Below are 22,609 nucleotides of genomic sequence, written 5' to 3' on the forward strand. Positions count from 1 at the left end.
ATTTAGTTTTTGTTTCTTGTGATTACATTAGAAAGCAGGAATTTAAAGACACTTTCTTTTAATTTCCAGGCTTCCAGAATTTAAGAGTTTTGAGGAATTACAATTTCCCAAACATTCAAAAGTCAAACGACAAAGCAGCACCCCCGATAGCCCTGAACTGAAGCAACAACCAGACGTTACCATTACTGAATGGAAGAACAAATCCACCCATGATATTCTTCAAAAATTGAATGTGAGAAAGATGCAATTCCCTCATGGCCCTAAGTGAGGTTGCTACAGCAGGAATTTTCAGAATCAGGCTCTGTGTCTTTTTGTCCTCTCAGAAGGTAGTAATTAATCTGGAAGTGGATAGCTGGTCTGCACCCAGGGCAAACATGAAAGGTTGTTCTTTTGATACAAAATTGGCATAGATTATTTTAAATGAGAGTGCAAATGAATAGGACCATCTTGGATATGAAAGTATTGTGAGTCATTAATTTAAGTCAGAGATAGTTGCTTCTGGGTCCTCCAGATATTTTTGTCAGTGCCCTTCCTCTTCCTTTCCCATCCCCATCTTAACAATCCTGCCCCAATGTTTAGGTCTACTGCTTGCTTTAAATCTATCCTGTCACTAAGGAAAATAGTTCTCTGATTGCATCCATTTCAATATTTTAGCAACTTAATATTTTATCTTTCCACATTTTTATTAGGATAGGTAGGGATAGGGTGTAGGACTTATTGAAAGAATCGAAATTCTACTGGTAGAACTGTAAACATTGATATCTTATTTGGAGCATAGTAGTGTGAGCATGTAGACAACATGTAAATCTTTCCAGACATCATCAGTTCTTATTATTGATCTATGTTATATAGATCCACTTAAGCATGAATACAACAGTGATAAAACTCATAGCACACTGCCCTAATATATGATCAGCACTCTTAATGTCTCATCCTACTAAGCATCTCTTAACAATAGGTTGATAGCAACCTATTCTCCCATTTATGAATAAGTGAAGTCAAGAAGAGAATGGTTAAATGCCTTGGCCAAATCGCAGAGTATGGCAGAATCAGTATAAATCTCATACACAAATATTTTCTCTACATTGTTTATTTCTTGAAATTTTTTATTATTAAATTCTGCTACATCAGGAAACTCGGTTGTCTACCCTCTATCTCCAAAGTATCTAATATAAATAGTTGTATTATATCATCTTATGCTTGGTATATCAGTGACAATTTATCTTTCCTGAATTCCATAACAGGGTACGTCCTCTCTGCATCATGTAATTCTGTTATTAGTTGCCCACTGTGGTAACACTTGTATTTATTTCATTCTAGTTTCTCACACTGATTTATATTTTTAGGATTGTAGTTGTCTAGCTAGCCAAACCATCCTGCTGGGTATACTGCTCAAAAGAGAAGGCCCCAACTTCATCACAAAGGAAGGTAAGAGTCCGTGTATTGGAAACATTTTAAATAACAGGACACCTATCAGATATGATAGGTGTTTTGAACACCTATCAGATATGGATAAAAATATCCACTAAAAGTTATTTGGTCCTCCATTAAGCTTTTTTCCCTCCTTTAAAAGGAATATGTGCATTCATACCCCCAGAGTGGAATATACTGTTCAATGTATGAATTCCTAAATGGCTTTCATGCAATGATGCTTGATTGTTTCTCTGATTGAACAGTATTGGAGCCTGGGTTCTGCCTGTGACTGTTAACCTCTGATGATGCCATAGTTATTTATTGATAGTTTTTGTTTCCAGTTTTATTTCCTATAATTTTTTAAGAATATTATTGAATAGTTTATGTCTATAACAATTAGCTCCTTCATGGTCTGCAGCAGCCATTTGGAATGGAACATAGCATATAATAGGATTGCACTCAGAAGATGTGTAAAAAAGAATAAATCATTTCTAGGGCTGCAGTTGTGGCTCAGTGGTAATGCGCTTGCCTAGCATGCGTGAGGCACTGGGTTCGATTCTCAGCACCACATACAAATAAATAAAATAAAGGTCCATCAACAACTAAAAAATATATATAAAAGAATAAATCATTTCTAATCACATCTACATACACTCTGCATTAAGGACAAAATCCAGTTATCCTAGTAGTCCACATTCCTATGTTGGGTCATTACTGTAAGGAATCCTTGAGTTCTATATTCTGGTCTGCTTTGCTCATTTTATAGTGTAGAATGATCAGAATATATTTCAAGTACATAATGTCCAGCTACTCAAAAAATTTTGGTTCATCTGGAAATACTCTTTATTCAGAAGTACATGTTGATTTGAGTTAGAATGGAAAATTGGGTTAGTATCCTAAAGAGCAATGTAATTAATAATATTTATGGTTTTAGTAATGAACTAAGCATAATTTTTTATTCAAATGACGTCTATTTAGTTTTTGCATTATGGTAGCTAAAAGATAAACTTCTTGAATATTATTAAGCAAATTTCAAGCAAAATTCTTCATGTTTCTAATTAGTCCTAAAACTATAAGCAAAATCTTAATTGGATTGAGGACAATCAATGACATCTGAACTTTAGTTAAAAAACAAAAAGGTAGGATTTTTAAAAATCAAACTTTTTTTTAGGAACCTAGAATTCAGAGTGATCATTATTGTAGTGCTTTTAAATAAATTTATATAAAATAATTGATAATGAAAATGCTGAGGGAATTCTTTTTAAACCATTTATTGTAAAGTTGGAAATAGTATTCACCTTTTACTTAGAAACTTGAAAGACTCTAAATGTTTTAAATCTGTAAATTTAAAATGATAAATTAAAAATCACAAATATCTACAGAATCTGAAAATAATTTTATCTAATTTGTTACAAAGCTATTAAAATATTAAAAATCTTGTTCTTTACCCTTATTTCCTTTTTGGTGTTGTCACATTGTTTCTTTGCTAATGAAACCTCTCATAAGGTCAGACCACATTTAATTATGGCCAAATAATGAAGCCCAGTGGTGTGTTTTGAGCTCTACTGTATATTGGAAAGATCATAGCCTCATACACTTAACAAGGCCTCAGTTAACTTTCATTAAACAAATAAATAAAGAGTTATTACATTAAGAGTCTATAGTAGGGCTGGAATTGTAGCTCAGTAGTAGAGTGTTTGCCTGACATGCATGAGGCACTGGGTTTGATCCTCAGTATCACATAAAAATAAACAAACAAAATAAAAGTATTGTGTTCATCTTCAACTAAAAACAAAACAAAAAAGTCTATGGTATTTGTTCAATTTCCTACTTCATTATAGCTTTTTATTTTCTGCAGTAAATTAAAATAGTATTTGCATCTGTTTAAAGCTTAGATTACATATTAATTAAGAAAACAGTAAGAATTCAAGAAATAAAATACCAAAATTGTTTACTCAGACTAAATAGTAACAAGTGCTAGGGACATTTACACTCTACTTGTCAAATAGTTCAGACCATTAATGGGTGGATTATCAACTCTAGAGGAACAAAATGAAAAATTTGAGTCATTTGTTAAAGGGGAATAAATGTTATGTCTTTAATTAAAAGCTTTCTTCATCAAAGACTCTATTATCCAATGTCTAGGTACTGTTTCTGATCACATTGAGAGACTCTATAGAAGAGCTGGCAGCAAAAAGCTTTGGTTTGTATTAGTGTCCCTGTCATTGTGAGTTTTTGTGGGTTTTTTTGTTTTTTTTTGTGTGTGTGTGTGTGTATGTTGTCATATTCAGTAGCTTTAAGATAATGGATCAATCTTAAAGATGGTTATTCACCCTAATTTTTACCTTTAAACTCTGAGGTTATGACACCATGACTATCTACTTTCTAAGGATGTGCCTACATTTCATTGCAGCGTGACTATCCCAATATTTTTCTAAAAAAGAAAATGTCTGAGAATAAAAACCTCCATAGGGATTCAACCTGGAGAGTATTTCCTGGGATGACATCCTAATGACTCTTTCCTACTCTATACCTCCTCTGTCTCAGCAAAGTACTTTAGTTTTTGTTTTTCAAAAACTTATAGAAAGCCACAAAGAGAGACCAATGGCTCATTTACTTACAATTAATTATAAATAAGGTACTTAAAAGACAGTTCTCTTTATCACTTAAGTCGAATAAATCCCAGTGATTATAGTTGCTTCATGAAAAATAACCAATTTGTTCTACAGAGGTAGTCACTTCTTGGGGATTAAAAAAAAATTAGGTAAATTTAGATAAAGTTGTTTAAATTCACAATGGGAAAGATATGCTTACATTATGACCCTTTGCATTTTGATGCAGTTCTAATCATCTTATTAGCAGAACTTAACAAACATTGAGTGTGTGTGTGTACATTTTTGTCAAATAACTCATTTAATTTTTTATAAGTGTCAAGCCTCATGTTTCTAATCTCTAATATAAGGGGGCTCTACCAAATAACCTATGTATAGAACTTCAACTCTTATTTTTATAGTATATATCATTTCTACTCAGAAGAAATAATGGAGTAATCCTGTGATTAAATCTCAAATTCTCAGTACAGTAAGTCATGCAAGCCAATAAATATTGCTTTTTAGCCAGTAAATTTCAAATATGATCTATATTCTTATTTTTGGCTAAGCAAACCTATTCTTATTTACGTATTATGCTTGTATTCTAGGTTAAATCATTAACTAGCAAACATTTAGACTGATGAATGTTATGTTTAAAAGAACAAACTCCTGGAAGTTTTATTTATTCTATTTTCCCTTTTATGGCTTTCCACTGACACACCCAGGTTGGCGGTACGCTACGGGGCTGCATTTACCCAGAAATTTTCTTCCTCTATAGCCCCACACATTACTACTTTTCTGGTACATGGGAAACAGGTAACATGCACAGAATCTGGAAGCTCAAGCTGCTTGAAACGTGTGGGCTTATTTGCAGTCTACAGTTTAAACGTGTCTTTTGGTCTTATGGTGTGTGGATGAAAGCGTCTCTAAAAGTAGGAAATGTTTGTTTTACTAACTATCAGTTTTTGACTTAATTTTCTACTACTCCTATTTATGTTGAAATTAAGAAATATAAATGCTTTTTATAGGCCAGTTTCTGCGGATATCCTGAATTTTTTTTAAAAAATTGTAGTTAATTTCAAACCTACATTTTTATTTCCTTTTCTCCATCTGAACATTCCACATGAATTTTTACTTTGAGTGGGAAAATGTCTTATGTATTGCATGTGCTGTACTTTAAAAAAAAAAATCTGTTCTCCCTATGTTCTAAGACTTTTTCAGGAATGTAAAAATAGCAGTGTGAATTCCTTTCCCCAACATTCTGGCTTTATCAAGAAAAAAAGTGCTGGTATTTCATTGTAGCACTTTCTAAAATTCAGTACTGAGTCCTCTGATCCAGGGATTGGGTTATGAGGTACAAAAAGAAACGAATTGGTTATAGGAATAGGTCATATGTATCAGTGACAGACTTAATAGTGAATTTGTTAATGCAAAATCAGAATACCCTCTTAATTCTTTCCCATACTCCCTTCCTCCACCCCAATTAAAGGAATACTTAGGCTCCGTGTTCTTTTAAAATTGATAATGATACCGATAATGCCTTTGGTACAGCCTGGTGGCAGAGGTAAGGGTGAAGGATCATCCCTCCCTTATTCTGGATGATCCAATAGTCTGGAATGTTTCAGCTGTTAATTCTAATGTCTTGGGCTCACAGTGTTTCCTCCAAATACTTATGTGAGGACTCAACCATATATATTTTTATAAATCCCTAATCGAGGTCCCATTCATTCATCATTTTTTAGACTTGTGAACATCTGGCCTGCTCTCTTCTTTGCCCCCAGGTCGGTTGTACGTCGTGCAGCAAGTCTATTAAGTAAAGTAGTGGACAGCCTGGCCCCATCCATTACTAATGTTTTAGTTCAGGGCAAACAGGTAAGTATCTGCTTTTCAGACATTCACTCAGTCACAGTTACAAAGGTTTCTGGCACATCTCAGTGTCAAAGGCCTCTCACAAACAGATCAATAGTGCTCAGGCATTCCTTCAAAAGGCTCCTTCTCCAAGCAAAAACACGCACAATCTCAAAAACTCACAGTTGTTTTATGAACCATTCATTTTTCCTGCACACCTTAGAGCTGTAACTTTCAACTTCTATGTTGAGATCAATGCAGACGCTGACATAGAAAATCTAATAGTACTTATTGAAGTGCTCCAGACAGGTTTAGGATAAGCAGAGCAAAGGCAGTGGTTAGCAAAGGACACATTTCTCCTTCTACTTCACATTAGCTCCTCCTGCCCCTTAGATCAGTGATGGTATTCAAGCAGAACCAGAGTTTTCATGACAGTGCTGCTCCCTAGATCCTTCACCCTCCAGGCCAACTTTGTTACCTTCTTGTCACAGAGCCATCTCCTGCTAGCAGTGATCCCTTCTCTCCTTTGTATTATCGTAACAGGCCTATGACACTTCCCACAACCTGTCCACAATACCAATTCATTTGAATGTATGTCTCTTACCTCATTGTAGGCTTTGAGCCCCCCAGAAATCAAGGCCTAGATCTTGTCTAGTATATGTCCCAGTGTGCCTAGCATGGATCTGGCGTAGAATAGATACTTGATAAATGTGGGAGTTTGTGCATGAAGATATGGAATGGCTTGTGACTGCTCATTTTTTGTTTCGTTTTCAGTAATCTCTAATTACCTTGCTGAATCATTCTTTGATTAGAATGAAAATCTATTTGCTTGTTTTCTCTTTAGAAATATATGTGCTTTATTGTGTTTTCCTGATAGCTAACCTAGGGATATAATATGCTTTAGGAATATGAAATGCTATAACCCTCTTTAGTAGAAACAACCCATTGACCATATTGCAAGATTCTTAATTAAGATTAAAATTATTTTATACTGATATCCAGCTTTTAGAATATTAGAATAATAAGCTATTTTACTTCTTCCTGTGATTTTAAGTAACAATTTTAATTTAATAACAATTAAAAATAATAGTATTAATTTTAAAACTTCTGAGAAAAAGTTGAGTTTCTTTTCACATATGCTGTTATCTCTGTGCTTGCCAAATTTATTCAAGAGACTTTTATACCCATTTATCAGTAGACCAAGATACGGGAAGTAGCTTATCCAGTGCCTTACCTTGCCAGAAGCCTCACCTCCAGCCAAAGCATTATATTTTTGCCCTGGACCATTTCACCTGTGAAAGAAAATTAAGCAGTCTTTGGGAAACTATTTTTCCTTGATTTGGGGTCTCTATAGTATATCTGAAAATAGAGTTACTTCCACTACATATGAGCATTCATAAGGTTTTGGAAGATTTTTGAGATAACTGGTACCTGACACTAGGAGGAGAGGTGGGTTTGGGTTGGTCATGTCCATTGTATATAATATCCAGAGGGGAGTTGCAGCCTGTGTCCTGAAACCTGAGAAGTTTCAGAGCCTGCCCTGAGGCTATGAGTGGACCATTGCCCCACAGACCATTAAGTCTCCCAGGGATATAGTCATTTTTAGAACTGGGTAAGCATGGAAGGACAGCAGCTCAGCTTCATGACCAGGTGCCTGAAGTCCATTTATTGATTGCCTCATAAACCTTTACAAAAAAGAAATGAAAATGGAGCAAAGTTTGTATTAGCTCATTTATGAAATTCTACCCTGAAAACTGAAGTTTGTTTCTACAAAGCACTTGTAGATCACCTCAAGCTCTGTGGAATGAAATAGTGATTTAGTCATTATTGCTTCCAGAGGCAATGATACACCTTCTGTTTTCTTCTTTGCACAGTGACATTTTAATAAATCATACTCAGACTAACTGGTTAATATCACTATGGTATGATAAAGTACTTCTTGGATTTCACTCCATTACAATATTGGGGCCAAAACCCCATGTTTACTTTCTTCCCTGATCTCTGACAACACAAGGGCTTTGATATGCTCTTCTTTTTCCTGCCTCTTATAATTGTGCACTGTACACAGAAGAAAGAAAGCACTGGTGAGGAGGAAGAAAGGCTGCGGACTCCTTTGGGAAGCAGAATGCAGAGGAGTGAAGGAAACTGGAATATTCTTTTTCCCGCTTCAGCAGCACTTTCTGCTTTGAGTTTTCTTTGCCATTTCCCTTTGTGCTTTTTCCTTTCCCAGACTTGTGGGCAGTGTCATTCATTCACTTCCATAGGTGAGAGATCTTTCACCATGGATCTTCACCCTCATTAGGTACCTAGCATTATGCCAGATAAAGTGAGGGCTACACAAGAACTGTATGACCTCACACCTGCCTTTGAAAAGGTCACAGTGTTGTTAAAGAGCAAAAGGTTCTGCCTGAGAAACTGGAAAAGTATATTTCTCAAACACTAAATTATGTAGACTGTGCAGTAAAATAAAACTATTCAACATATTCCAGTTTTCTCTGGGGAATTTCTAATACAAAAGTTGTTTCAAATAATTTTATCTTAAGAGTTATTTATATCCACTCACCTTCATTCCCCTGAGACCCTCACCTGCCCTTATATTTTAGACCAGACTGTGAACCATTATGAACTCTACTGGGAATCATGCTTTGAAAGCCATTTTAATAAATAGCAGGAATAGTTATTCTACCTAATTCCCTAGCTTGTATAGAGCAATTTCAGCCTGCCAGTCATCTGAGCCTTGAACTTTTTTCTGTTATCTTTTAGTATCTAGGAAATTTTTACAATAAAATTCTGCCACTTGTAGGTAACTCTGGGTGCCTTTGGGCATGAAGAAGAGGTTATCTCTAATCCTTTGTCACCAAGAGTGATTAAGAACATCATCTATTATAAGTGTAATACCCATGATGAGAGGGAAGCCGTCATTCAGCAAGAACTGGTCATCCATATTGGCTGGATCATATCCAATAACCCTGAGTTATTCCGTGGAATGCTAAAAATTCGAATTGGGTGAGTAAAGCACTTTGCATTTGTATAAAGAGAATTATTCAAGGGGTCCTCTAAAAGACTTAGCCTTCCCACATGAAGTCATGTTCTAGGTATCTGGTAGGTATTTAGGGAAGTGCACTTTTGCCCTAAGCTGTGGAGGCAGTGTCTGGTGGTATGAAGAAATAATGCCAGGGGCCTAAAAGAATCATCATGTTTATTTATAATATATAAATAGTAAAATTTTGTCTATTTCCCAAATTAGATATAGTGAAGTAATTCTATTCTCTGGTAAAATCAAATTCCAAGGATTTCAATAGCTGCATCATGTAAAAACTAAGCACAATAATTGTAAAAATACCTACAATGGAGTTGGTAAGCCTTAAAGGAAAAATTATTTTTGGTAAAAGTGGGTGTCAGGAGGACACACTCAGATAAAAATGTGATCCTTTTAAGAATATTCTATATCCACTTTCTACTAAAATCTAATGCTTAATTTTTAATATCATAAGCTTAGAAAATAAATTGATAGTAAGAGTCTGACAACCTAGAATCTTCTTAATCATGAATATTGTGAGGCAATAACTAAGCTATGGAACCAACCTAGGTGCCCTTCAACAGATGTATGTATAAAGAAATGTGGTATATATATACACAATGGAATATTGCTCAACCATAAAGAAGAATGAAAGTATGGCATTGTCAGTAAATATGGAACTGTAGACTATCATGCTAAGTGAAATAAGCCAATCCCCAAAATCCAAAGGCCAAATCTTCTAATATGTGTATGCTAACCTACAATAAGAAGGTAGGGGGAAGAATAGAAGTTCATTGGATTAGACAAAGGAGAATGAAAGGAAGGGAGCGGGGAGATGGGAATAGGAAAGAGAGTAGAATACATGACTAGTGTAGCTCCACATCACGTACAACCACAAGAAAAGAAAGTTATACTCCATGTATGTATAATATATCAAAATACATTCTACTGTCATCTTAATTAAAAAAACAAATAAAAAATTTTCAAAAAAATGAGTTTTGTGAGGAAGGCTGATGTAAAGTCAACCAGGCTCTGTTTTCAGCAGATCTAAATTCAAGTCCTGACTGCCGTTTATCAACTCTGTATCCTTGGATAAATGGCCAAACCTCTCTAGTCTCACTTTCATACCAGCTTCACTGTTTTATGTGAGAATGAAATGAGATAATATGTTTCATAAAGCCTTTATGAGTTTGTCATATGTTTTATGACATAAAGTATTATGTTAATGTGTCCTAATTGTAATAGAGTCAGATGACATCTGAGCATATAAATAACCTAACATATGGCCAATTGGAGGAGGGAAGTTTTCCAAAAAAATGTTTGAAAAGAATATATATTTCCTGTTTATTGTGTCCAAATATATATATGAATGTGAATATATGTACATAGCTTGTTAACTATATAATTGCATTGTTAGTATCTTATTTCTGTTCTACTTAATCCATGATTGCTGATAAAAAGTCTTCATAATTTCTCATTACTCTTGAGAATATATTCCTGAGTTTCTACCTAGAATCTTTATCAGCTTTGCTTTATATATTTTAAAATTTTATTTTTGTACATGTTACTTCGTTGCTTTTAATAACATATCCTCCTTTGTATCATTTGTTGCTTTTCAACAGTTTAAAACAACCAACAATAAAAAAATAATAAAAAAAAAATTTCAAACATCTACAAAAATATATAGACATATAATAAAGCCATGTATGTCCATAATATTACCCCACCCAAACCCCCTTTTAAATTCTTTAAGGCAGATTCATCTTATCATCTAATATATAAATCCTTTAGTTTGTAAAAGATATAGACTTTTTCTAAATAAAACCATGATGCATAAAAAATAACAGCTGCATTATAATTTGACATTTGTCGAATATCACTGCCTGCTTTTTTTAACTGTCATTATTAGCTTGGTATACTATCTTCCATCTCTCTACATTCATTGTTCTTTTATAATTTTGTGTGTATGTAGCTATATGTGTATGTATATATTTATTTATGCTCAACATTTATGCTGTTTTTTTTTGTATTAGTGCACTTAATAATGGATTCCATCTTGACATTCATAAATGCATATAAGATAGTTTTCTCCATTTCAATCTATAGTACTTCCTCTTTCTTTCCCCCTCCTTTATTCCCCAGAACCCCTTCCTCTACTCTGTTGTTCTTTCTTCCATATTTATTTTTGAGATAGTCTGAGTGTCTTTTTTATAGTGAAAAACATAAAATTTACCATTTTTAAGTGTACTGTTCAGTAGTGGTAATGCGTATTTTTATCTTTTAATAGAAATATATATTTGACATTTATGTCATTTTTTAAATGTATTTACTTGTTTTGCATTTTATTTTGTTTTCTATTTACTGTGATTTCTTGTTACTTTCTTCCTTTTCTGTTTATTGTTGTTGGATTGATTTACCTTTCATTTCTTAATTTTAGTTTTACATGTGAATATGAAGCACTTTCTGAAAGATGATTACCCATTTTTTCCTTCAGAATTACATATAAAATCTCCTTGCTTATTTAGCAATATCTACATATCTCTTGATTCATTAATTTTTATCCTAGGAATTTACAGTAATACACAAATAATAAAGACATATTTTATAGCAGTCTTAATTTCAGCACTTTTTGAAAAAATGAAACATTAGGAACAACCTAGGACTTCATCAGTAGGAAAGAATTTAAATAAATTATTATAGCCATATAGTAAAATGAGATGCAACAATTTCAAGGAATAAGATAAAGTTCTACATGCTGCATTTATAAATGACCAAGACAGATTAAATGAAAAGATAAGTTGCAAATGTATTATTTAAATTCTTTAAAAAGAACAATAATAATTCTATTATACATATATGTGTAAAGTGTATATGTGGAAAAATATCTAAAAAATGTATATCAAATAAATGTCAGTTATTTTCTTTAGGAGATTCCTACTGTTATATTTTTTGGTATTATTTAAATTATTTTTCGTTAGCTTATTATTTTTAAACTATTTGCCTGACTTCAACTGTAGTATTTTTTACATGAATTTCTCATTCTTTGTCTCCTCTTTGATTAAAAATAAATTACTATATCCGCATAGACCCTAACATTCATTTTTATCCCCTAAAATTGTTTCTTTCAAACATTTAGAGGTATTTCAACTGTAAGAATTTGGAATCAGGGGCTGGGGATGTGGCTCAAGCCATAGGGCACTCGCCTGGCATGCACAAGGCGCTGGGTTCGATCCTCAGCACCACATACAAATAAAATAAAGATGCTGTGTCCACCGAAAACTAAAAAATAAATTAAAATAGTCTCTCTCTCTCTCTCTCTCTCTCTCTAATCATAACCTGATTTGTTCAGTCTGTCTGCCCTAATATTTTCAACTCCAACATCTGACAACATATGAGGATACAGATATGTGTCTCTCATTTGAGTTGACTCTAAATGAGAAGAAATATGATTCTTTATCTCTGTGCAGGGTATGAAAGTACTCTGTTATCATAGCCTCAGGAATTTCTCCAAGATAGAGAAGTATAGGTTATAACTTTTCCAAAGCATAATAAATGTTCTAATCAAGAGTCTCTTCAAATGACAGCCATCCTTGCAAAAGTTTAAACAAAGCCTTAAAATAATTGTTAAGTTTCCCAGGATTTTACAAGACTGTCTTTTCAGTCTCTTATAGTTTTTCCTTTAGTATTTATTCTAGACCAACTTTCATTCTTTCACAACTCCCATGTAATTTCCTTTCTTGAATTCAAATCTGACCTGAAGTTAATTTCTCTCTCTTCCTAGGATATGCATTTAGTTTATTCTTTTTAAAATTTTTTATTTGTTATTTTTAGTGCATTTAGTTTATTCTGAATATAATTTTCCTCCTGTCTTTGTATCTGCTCTTCTATGTGTTCAGTGCCTTCCATGAGAAATAACATACATCTTAAACTATGTGTTGTCAAGAAATAGCATGTGGTAGTATTTAAAAATAAGAGAGCCAGGTGCAGTGGCACATACCTGTAATCCCAGCAGCTCAGGAGGCGATGAGACAGGAGGAGTGTGAGTTTGAAGACAGCCTCAGCAACTTAGCAAAGCCCTAAGCAACTCACCAAGACCCTATCTCAAAAATAAAATATAAAAAAGGGCTGGGGATGTAGCTCAGTGGTTAAGTGTACCTGATTCAATCGCTGGTATCAAAATAAATAAATAAATAAAACAATAGCAGAACACTTCATGAACAAACTTCCATGAAACATTAATTATTCACTGTCTTGAAACCCATTCTGGCGTTGTGATATTATATTCCCAGTGTATTAACAGTGTCCCTGCCCAGCTCATTATGTACATTTCTCTCTTACACAGGTCTCATAGGGTCAACTCCTAGTCACTATGACATTTATGTTTTAAGGATTTATTTAAGAATTTTACTTCTTCTAAAGCTAGAGACTAGATCTTATATTATTTCCTATCTTGCAATCTAGCTTATTGGAGATGCTCAATAAATATTTGATTGCTTAGTATATAGGATATAAGCAGAGTGAGATGGTTTGCCTTGAGGTAGTGATAGGGAATTTCAGAAAAACAAAAGAGACCATGCCTCTGTGCTCATTGGAGAGAGAGGAAAAAGGACTTTTAATTTTGATAAATATAGTTGGTTTGTGCCACATGATGTTGAAATTAAGTATAAAAGAATATTTAGTGCTAGAGTGCTTGCCTTGTACATATGAGGCACTGGGTTTGATCCTCGGCACCACATAAAAAATGAATAAATAAAATAAAGGTATTGTGTCCATATACAACTAAAAAAAATTAACCATGTCATTTAGGAAATTACCAAGTTTATATGAAAGTCCAGTAATGCCTATAGAAGATATCAGGATGTAGCACTCTTCTCCATTCACTTATTAACAGAATGGTGCAGTAAATCACATCTGTACAATACAGGTTGTCTTATATCTCTAAACAATGTTCTTCATAAGATCTAAGGGTATACAAGTGTGAATAGTACATGATCATTGCACTCTAAACTATAGTAAACCATCCTCCCCTTCTTGTATCATCACCATAACCACAAATATTATTTGTTGAGTTTTTATTATGCTAGGTAGGGTGCTAAAATTTTTTTCACATATATTATCTGATTTAATCCTGTAACAACTTTGGTAGATACTTAGGATCCCCACTTTATAGTAAAGAATCTGAGACTCAGGAGCTTAAAAGATCTCTCTTAGTCTAACCAGTAAATGGAAGAACTGGAATTTATACCCTGACTCCATAGTTCCTGTTGTTCAGTCTCAAGTACTGTGAGTGTGTTTTCACTTAAGTATCTGTATCATTGCCATCTCATGCAAAAGGGCTTTATTGTTTATTTCTAAAACCTTATGACCTTTATAGTCTCTCCTACATGATTTTAACTTATGATCTATGTTGTGTTCAAGTATTTATGGAATTACTGTGATGTTCCATAGACCCCTGATGTTTTGTCTTTTATCTGTCAGTCCTCCAATCTAGGATCAATACTATTTAGCATTTTATGGTGTAAGTCATACCATGGTACTTGAATACAAGTTTTCCTCCACTTATGATGGGTTATATTCAAATAAATCTATTGTAAATTGAAAAATTACATGAAAAAATAGACTTAATTCATCTATCTGTCTGGTAGCTGTGGCTCACTGCTGCTACCCAGAATCGTGAGAGAATATTGTGCCACATATCACTAACCTGGGAAAAGATCACACTTCAGAATTTGAAGTGTGTTCTACTAAATACATATCACTTTCATATCATCATAAAGTAAAAAAGAAAAACCAGTCAGTAAAGCCCATTGTAAGTCAGGGACTATTTGAGGTTATAAGGTTAAAAACCTAAGAAAAAAGATTTTGCATCTTTGTTTAACATGAGAACAAGAAATTGGGGGATGTCTTGACAGTGATTCTAAGGTTCTCTTATATGCCCCAAGAGATATAAGATGCTATGAAAAGTTAAAAGAGAGGTTACAGAACAAGCTTTTTGCTCCCTTGTAATGTTGTTACCACTAGTAAGAAATCAACATTACTTCCTTATAATATTGATATCACTAGTAAGTGGAGAGTTTCATCATGTTGAGCACGTGTGCGCGCGCGCATACACACACACACACACACACACCCCCCTTTTATATCAGTCTTCCTGCTTGTTGCTGGATCAAAATTGGTTTAGGAAACAAAGTTTAAGAGCAGTTTAAAAGTATTTATTTTTGTCATTTTTTTCAGTTAGTATTTGTAGTGGAAGTAATACTTTCCTGTGAACTAAGTCTTTGTAATTAGAGGATTGATGCCTGTGTTCCAAGTTCCAGTCTAAAATGTTGTAAATTAATCAACATCCACTGGGCCCTTGGAGCCATTTAGGAGAACAACTTGACTTTGATTACCATTTCTGCTACTAACTTCTGTGACTATCAGGGGCAAATAAGTTATCCTTGTGTATTCTCACAGAAAGAGATTTAATGTTTACCAAGGGCCCACTTTCTGGCCCTTTGGAATATATTGAAATTGTCAGTAGAGAAGGCAAAGGGGAATGAGGTGAAGGAAGTAGGGATGCTTTGGAAAAGGAAAGACAGTGCAGTGAATCTTACGTAACTTTCCTGTGTACGTATATGTATATCCACAAGAAATTAATTTTTAAAAATAACTGTAGGTAAATGCCAGAAAGATCAATAGAGGGAAGGGAGCAGAGGGTTGAGAAGGGAAAGGAAAGGAGAGGTACTGGGGATTGAATTAGAACAAGATATATTCCATGCTTTTATAATTATGTCAAAATGAATTCTACTGTCATGTATAACTAAAAAGAACCAATTTTAAAAAATGAGATAAGTTTAGGACAGGCTATTTGAAATTCAGCAAATTTAAGTAACTTGCCCAAGTCATAGGATCAAGAATCAGGCTTTAAAACTAGTGTGAATGACTGCAGAGTTCTTAATTGCCTAACCTGCCCTCCATCTCTCTGATCTATAAAACAGGGAGGCTTCCCCTGCTTTGGCTTCTTCATTGAATTGTGACCATTCTGGGTAAGGAATGTGAAGATATTTTATAAAGGTTAAAGTATGAACATTATCACTGTGGCACTTGAAAATTGAGGTCCTCTCTAGGGATTTTGGAGAAAAGTTCCTCTGGAGATTTCTTTTTATGTACCATAAATCTCAAGAATCCATAGGAGGAAACAACTCCTACCTACACACATCTCTATCTTTCTCTCTACCTACCCCCCCCCCCATTATCTTCTGATCCTACATCTGAAAACCACCTGTGCTCCCGCAGGAGATGTTCACCGTGGAAGATATGCTCCTTTCAACCATGATTGATTCTCCTTTAGTGTTCAATGGAATGATCCCAAAGCATTTCATCATCCACTGCCTCAGCTGCTTTGTACACTCCAATAGCACTGTTTCTTCTCTATTTCCAAGGTTAATCCTGCCAGTGCAATTTCTTCAGCTTTATGCTCTCAGGCACTCTTGTGAACAAAATTAACCTGCTCACAGGAATGGTATTCTAGCCTGATAATGATTTGATTTGCTGTCTCATTATTGATTTGTGCACCAGCTTTCATGTTGAAATAGATCAAGTTCCTGACAGGCCCATTACTGTAAAGACCTCCAATCAACTGCTTTCTGCTACAGGTCTGTCAGTCAAGCTTCAGTGGGAGATAACCCCTGAGGATATATTTTATCAGGCCTTTTTCATCTCTACTTTTCGTACTGCCAAGACATTCTGTAAGCAATTATGATCCAGACATATCTTGTCCTCTGATGCCCAAATAGTATCTGTGAATCACATATTCCGTGTTTAGAGGCCATTGGTGTCAAAGGTACCAACTCTTAACACTGCTTATACAAATAAAGGAAAAAAGAAGTAATTACAACTCTTAAGTTCATTACTGTGGTTCTGATACTTAAAGTTTAATATGAGGTAAGGAAATGGGATTGTAAGAGCTCTCCTCATTCTATGCTGTTATGCTTAGATGGAGGGTAGAGTCATTGTTCTCCAGTTTCCAAACTAGAAGCCCAGTTTGCCTCATCTAATTATTATTATTATCCAAATTACTATGATTCAAGCAAAAAAGTCCTTTGTAACTTTTCTGTCTCTTGTTATATATTAGTTATCTTGGGCTGCTGTAACAAAAAATACCATAGGTAAAATGGCTTAAACAAAAGAAATTTAGCCAGGCATAGCTGCACATGCCTGTAATCCTGCTACTCAGAAGGCTGAGACAGGAGGATTGCAAGTTCCAGGCCATCCAGGGTAACTTAGTGAGACCCTGTCTCAAATAAAAAATAAAGAGGGTTGGGAATATGGGTCAGTGGTAGGGCACCCCCCAACCCCAGTACTATAAACAACAACAATAGAAAATTCCTTTTTCCACAGTCTGAAGGCTTGGAAGTTCAAGGGTAAGCTACCAAATGATTTGGTTTCTGGTAAGGACTGTATTCCTGGCTTGTAGACTTTCTTGCTATTTCCTTCCATGGTAAAGAGAGAAAGAGCTCTGGTTACTGATCCTGTCATAAGGGCCCCACCCTCATGACCTTGTCTCCTGTTGAGGTTCAGATTCAACATAGGAATTAAAGTGGAAGGGGAGCTCAGTTTAGTTCATAATATATGGCTTAATAAAATGTTGGAATGGAGTAAAATGTTTACTTGTATAACAGCAAACCACAAATCTTTCCTATTATGGAGATAATATCAGAATGATTGTTAAAGAATTCTTTTTTTTTAATATATTGTTTAGTTGTTGATAAACCTTTATTTAATTTATTTAGTTATATGCGGTGCTGAGAATTGAACCCAGTGCCTCACACATGCTAAAGGCAGGCACTCTACCACTGAGCCACCACCCCAGCCCAAGAATTGTTTCTTACCAAGGAGAATGCTATTCTTTTTTTTTTTAATATTTAATTTTTAGTTGTAGATGGACACAATACCTTTTATTTTATTTATTTATTTTTATGTGGTGCTGAGGATAGAGCTCAGGGGCAGGCACATGCTAGGCAAGCACTCTACTGCTGGGCCACAACCAGCCCCTCAATGCTATTCTTTATGGCATTTTTTTCAGAAAATGCAGCTGTCTGGTTTACTAGTAGTCAGATTTCCATGTACTTTATTTTATATTTCACTCCTTGATTTAGGCATGTCAGAAAGACAAATGCCAATACATAAAACAGTATCCTTACTAACCTCACAAGAGTTTCTAGAAGGGCAAGTTTATTCCTGGGACTAGTCCACTTTTTTACACCTTGCTAGCAGTCCTAAGGAATTCATTGTCCTCGAGTCAAACCTTGATATGTATGAAGGTTGAATTGATCAGTCGGGTGTATCTGCCGCTTTCTCATTTGCTTATTGGCAAGTACAGCCTATCTCTGATTCTTTAGACAGACTGATTTATAGGACTTTGGTCAAAGAATAACCTTCATTCTTTTGACTTTCCTCCTTCCTCTCTACCTCCCCTCCCCTTCACATCTTTTCTCTTCCCTTTTCTCTTTCCTTCCCTTCCCCATATTTGCATTTAAGTATTTTTATGCTAGAATTGTCAAATCTTGTTCATGGAAATGAGGGTAGGAAGTTGGATTTTTTTTTCATGCCTTTTTTTGTTAGTAGCCCTAAAAATGGATAAAATGCCTTTGATTTTTTTAACCGTGTTGCTCACTTGATTATTTACTTCCTCTGAGTGTCTGATAGCTATTCTAGTAGTTCAAGTCTAATGCTGTTTTACAACAAAGAATAGGGAAGAAAATAGGAAGAATAGAGGGTTGTCTTCACCTATGGCAGTGGAGATTGAAACAGTCACAGAACTGAAACACTGTGAACTGGTCCAGCAGGCAGGGCAATATGTCTAGTTGAGGTCCTCTCTGGCTCACCTGGGAACATTTTAACATTTTTTTCTTCCATCTGCCGCACCCAGGCATTAAAGTTATCTCATAAGTATGTATCACCATTATTTTTCAAACCAGCCTTAGCAGAAAGAAGGACCTAACTTTTTCATTATTATACCTGCCTTATGGGCTTATCTTTCAAGGAATATGTCAAGAGAAAGATAATGCTACATCTGTGTGCAGTAATTTGACCCCTCTAAATCTTCATGCTATACATAATCATTTACCCTGGTGGGCTGGCTTGTGGCCCCACCTTTGTGAGACAAGCAAAATAGGAGAAGGAAAGCAGATTGATTCCACATACTAGGGGTGTATTATCCCTGTTATTCGTTGTCCACCAAAGGATTTAAGGGTAAAGCATAGGAATCTGCTGTGTAAAAGTAATTCCCTGGCTTTTCCTAATAGTATATAGAATTCTGGTTCCCTAAGGCACAGTATTATTTCTAGAGTTTCTTTGGTTTTCATAACTAGTTTATTTGAGTTCTCTTTCATAAGAATACAGTACATAAAAGAAATGAAATGAAACTGCAGAAATGTTTTTTTTTAAAAATTCCAAATTAAAAAATAAAATTACACATAAAATAATTAAATATTTTAGCTTTTCTGAAATCTATTGGTAAAAGTACATTCTCAAATATGGTAGTATAAGTTATAACTGATTGCATCCTTTTATTTCAAAGACAGGTATTTCTTCCTCTGTCCCTTTCTATCCCAAAAGAATAACTGCAAAGTAAAAGAAATTATATTTTTAAAATTCCTCGGGAAAGAATATTTATATAATAGCATATCTCAGCCTGTTTCTTAAAATGCATTATTTATGTCCCATTTATGTTTTGCATATATCTAGTGTTAAGAAAACAATGTGGTAGCTATTTGTATATAGTATGCTATCATATTACACTGATAAAAATCTTACTTTGTAAGAACCTAGGTACTTTAAACCCATTTTTATGCTTTATAATGTAACTACATGTGTAAGAGCAGGCCTCATTTTTAACAGTCTGATCATGTCACACAATCTTGATGGAAGTAATTAAATCAACGGTTCAGGAAATTCAAATAGCTTTTTCTTCATTCACCTTTGAATGGGTCAGTGCTATTAAGGGCATTACTAAGAGGAACACAAGGTGATTTTATTTCAAGAATTATTGATTCCTGCTTCCCCTGCTTTGTTTTAGGTGGATCATCCATGCTATGGAGTATGAACTACAGATCCGAAGTGGGGACAAGCCAGCCATAGACTTATATCAGCTGTCACCTAGTGAAGTTAAACAACTTCTGTTAGATATTCTCCAGCCTCAACAGAATGAAAGGTAACAAGGCCCTTTATTACATACAGAACACTCTGTATGTAATACAGCAATAATCTAGTTTTTAATTTGATAGATATATGTGAAAATAATAAAGCTGGATGTGGCTCAAGCAGTAACGCGCTCGCCTGGCATGCACAGGGCGCTGGGTTCGATCCTCAGCACCACATAAATATAAAATAAAGATGTTGTGTCAACCGAAAAATAAAAAACTGTTTTAAAAAAAAAAAAGAAAGAAAGTGCAGCGGAGTATCAGAGGCCACCTTACTAGATGGATTAGATAAACAGACTAATGTCAGTCAGTGATTTGTGTTGATTTGAACTTTATACTTCTTTTGGATATAGTGTATAAGTATTTCCTCATTTTTTTTTTATTCTGTGCAAAATGTAGCACTTCATACCACCTTAGTCAATTCCCTTTTTTGTTTGTTTGGTTTTTTTTTTAATTTTTTTTAATATTTATTTTTTAGTTTTCGGCAGACACAACATCTTTGTATGTGGTGCTGAGGATCGAACCCGGGCCGCACTCATGCCAGACGAGCGCACTACCGCTTGAGCCACATCCCCAGCCCAGTCAATTCCCTTTCTGAACCTTTATAGCACTCAGTGTCTCTTCCCAACAGTTTGGCAGAAGGGATTGGGTTGGTCACATTACTTAAAAATGTCGCCTGTAACTCTGTCTTCCTAAAAAGACTGTAAGTTTCAGGGCTAAATCCTTTCATGTTCTTAACTTGTACTAGCCTTTGAATAAGAACAAAACAAATATTTGTGGATTGCATTGGACTTAAGACATTTTTTTATTCTAGAAAGAACTTTAATGATTATTTAGGCAAGTATTTATTGAGCATATCAATGCCTAGCATTTTCCAAGATTATATTGTTAAATGCTTAGAAATATAAGCATATATTTATATTTCCTTATAAACAAATATATATTTATGCACAAATAGATCTGTTGAAGAGGGGGCTGGCGTTGTGGCTCTGTGGTAAAGCGCTCGCAAGCATGGGGCACTGAGTTTGATCCTCAGCACCACATAAATAAATAAAGATCTGTTGAAGAGAATAGAAAGTCCAGAAATAGACCCCCCTCCAAGTACAGTTTAGACTTGTAATTCATGATAAATGTGACATCAAATCACTGGATCAAGGATGGACTTTTTAAATAAATAACATTAAGACAACTAGATAGTCATTTGCAAAAAGTAAAATCAAGTACTTTATACCATATACAGTAATCAACTCCAAACATATTAGAAATCTAAATGTAAAAATGGAAATTATATAAATATTAAAGGAGTACCTCAGTAAATTTCTTTTTAACTTTGGTGTGGAAAAGACTTTCTAACTATGACTCAACCCAAGGGCATCAAAAAGAAAATTGTAAAACTATATAAACATTAAGAACATTTTCTATGGCAAGAAATAATGTCAAAAGACTGCCGAAAAAATGGAAAAATATATATGGTATAAAAAATGAATAGTCATGAATTCTTAAATATTGAGAGATAACCAAAACTCTAGGGAGAAAAATGGGGGAATAAAAAGACTTATCAATTCATTTAAAACATATGAAAAATGGCCTTTATGTATTTGGGAATATATTAAAACTAACTTATAATTACATCAATTTAAATTAAAACATTGAACCATTTTTCATCTTTCACACTGGCAGAAGTTAAAAACTGTAATAAATATTTGGTGAGGCTGTGGGAAATAGGCACTCTTATATGTAACTGATGGGTACAGCCCTTATGGGTGAGAATTTAACAACATCTAAAAAAAAAAATCTACATTTGCACTTGTCCTTTGACACAGCAAACATTTTAGGAATCTCTCTGAAACCATGAAACCATGCCTCAAACAATATGAAAAAATGTGCATAAGATTATTCATTAACCCCTTATGTCCATCCTGTGTACAGGACACTTATAAAGAACTTAAATTGAGCAACAAATATAACACTTACGGTCAATTTGAAATAAATAATATGTTTTTAGAGTTCTGTTCTTTTGAGAAAATATTTGAATAATTAGACTATTTGCACATACATATGTAGAGAGAAAGAGCAATAAAAATATATCTAAGGGATATATAAACTCCAGATTGTGATTTCCAACCTATCTTAATGTACCTCTGTCAATTTTGTTAAAATATTTGCAGAATTGGAAACTTAGGAATTAATGGGTTAATCCAGTATAGTTTATAATTGAAAATTTTAGAATTCCAATAATATAACTGCCCACCCACATAGGAAATTATTTGAATAAACTGTGGCATGTCCATTTAACAGTACTCCATACCTGTGAAAAAAAATGAATATGGTTTCTGTGAACTTGATGGAGTGATTTCTAGAATTTATTGTTGAATAGGAATAGTAAAGTACAAAAGAATATTTATAGTCTACTCTTCATGTAAGAAAGAACGGAATATAAAAATAAATGTGTATCTGCTCATTGTACAGAAGAAAGGTAGAGAAGATAAATCAGAAAGTAATGTGATTGGTTACCTTCAGGGAATGGGTAGGAGCAGGATAAAAATGGAAAA

At 34.3% G+C, this 22,609-nt stretch overlaps 1 protein-coding gene across 4 annotated transcripts in view; it reads left to right on the forward strand.

The window, feature by feature from the left end:
- Phkb (phosphorylase kinase regulatory subunit beta) overlaps positions 1–22,609 on the forward strand; it is a 225,231-nt gene that overhangs the window by 192,870 nt on the left and 9,752 nt on the right. For 3 of the 4 annotated variants that reach the window (XM_046435179.2, XM_046435178.2, XM_058576017.1), the window contains 6 exons: positions 70–232; positions 1,347–1,428; positions 3,559–3,616; positions 5,786–5,876; positions 8,656–8,858; positions 19,934–20,068. In XM_046435179.2, coding sequence (XP_046291135.1) covers positions 70–232; positions 1,347–1,428; positions 3,559–3,616; positions 5,786–5,876; positions 8,656–8,858; positions 19,934–20,068 — 732 coding nt within the window. Of the gene's footprint in view, positions 1–69; positions 233–1,346; positions 1,429–3,558; positions 3,617–4,729; positions 4,821–5,785; positions 5,877–8,655; positions 8,859–19,933; positions 20,069–22,609 lie in introns of all 4 variants that reach the window. The other variant, XM_046435180.2, reaches the window with a different exon arrangement.

Source organism: Marmota monax, unplaced genomic scaffold, assembly GCF_021218885.2.
Source record: "Marmota monax isolate L192 unplaced genomic scaffold, Marmota_monax_Labrador192_F-V1.1 WCK01_AAM20220418_F8-fsc00024, whole genome shotgun sequence".
Lineage (NCBI taxonomy): Eukaryota > Metazoa > Chordata > Mammalia > Rodentia > Sciuridae > Marmota > Marmota monax.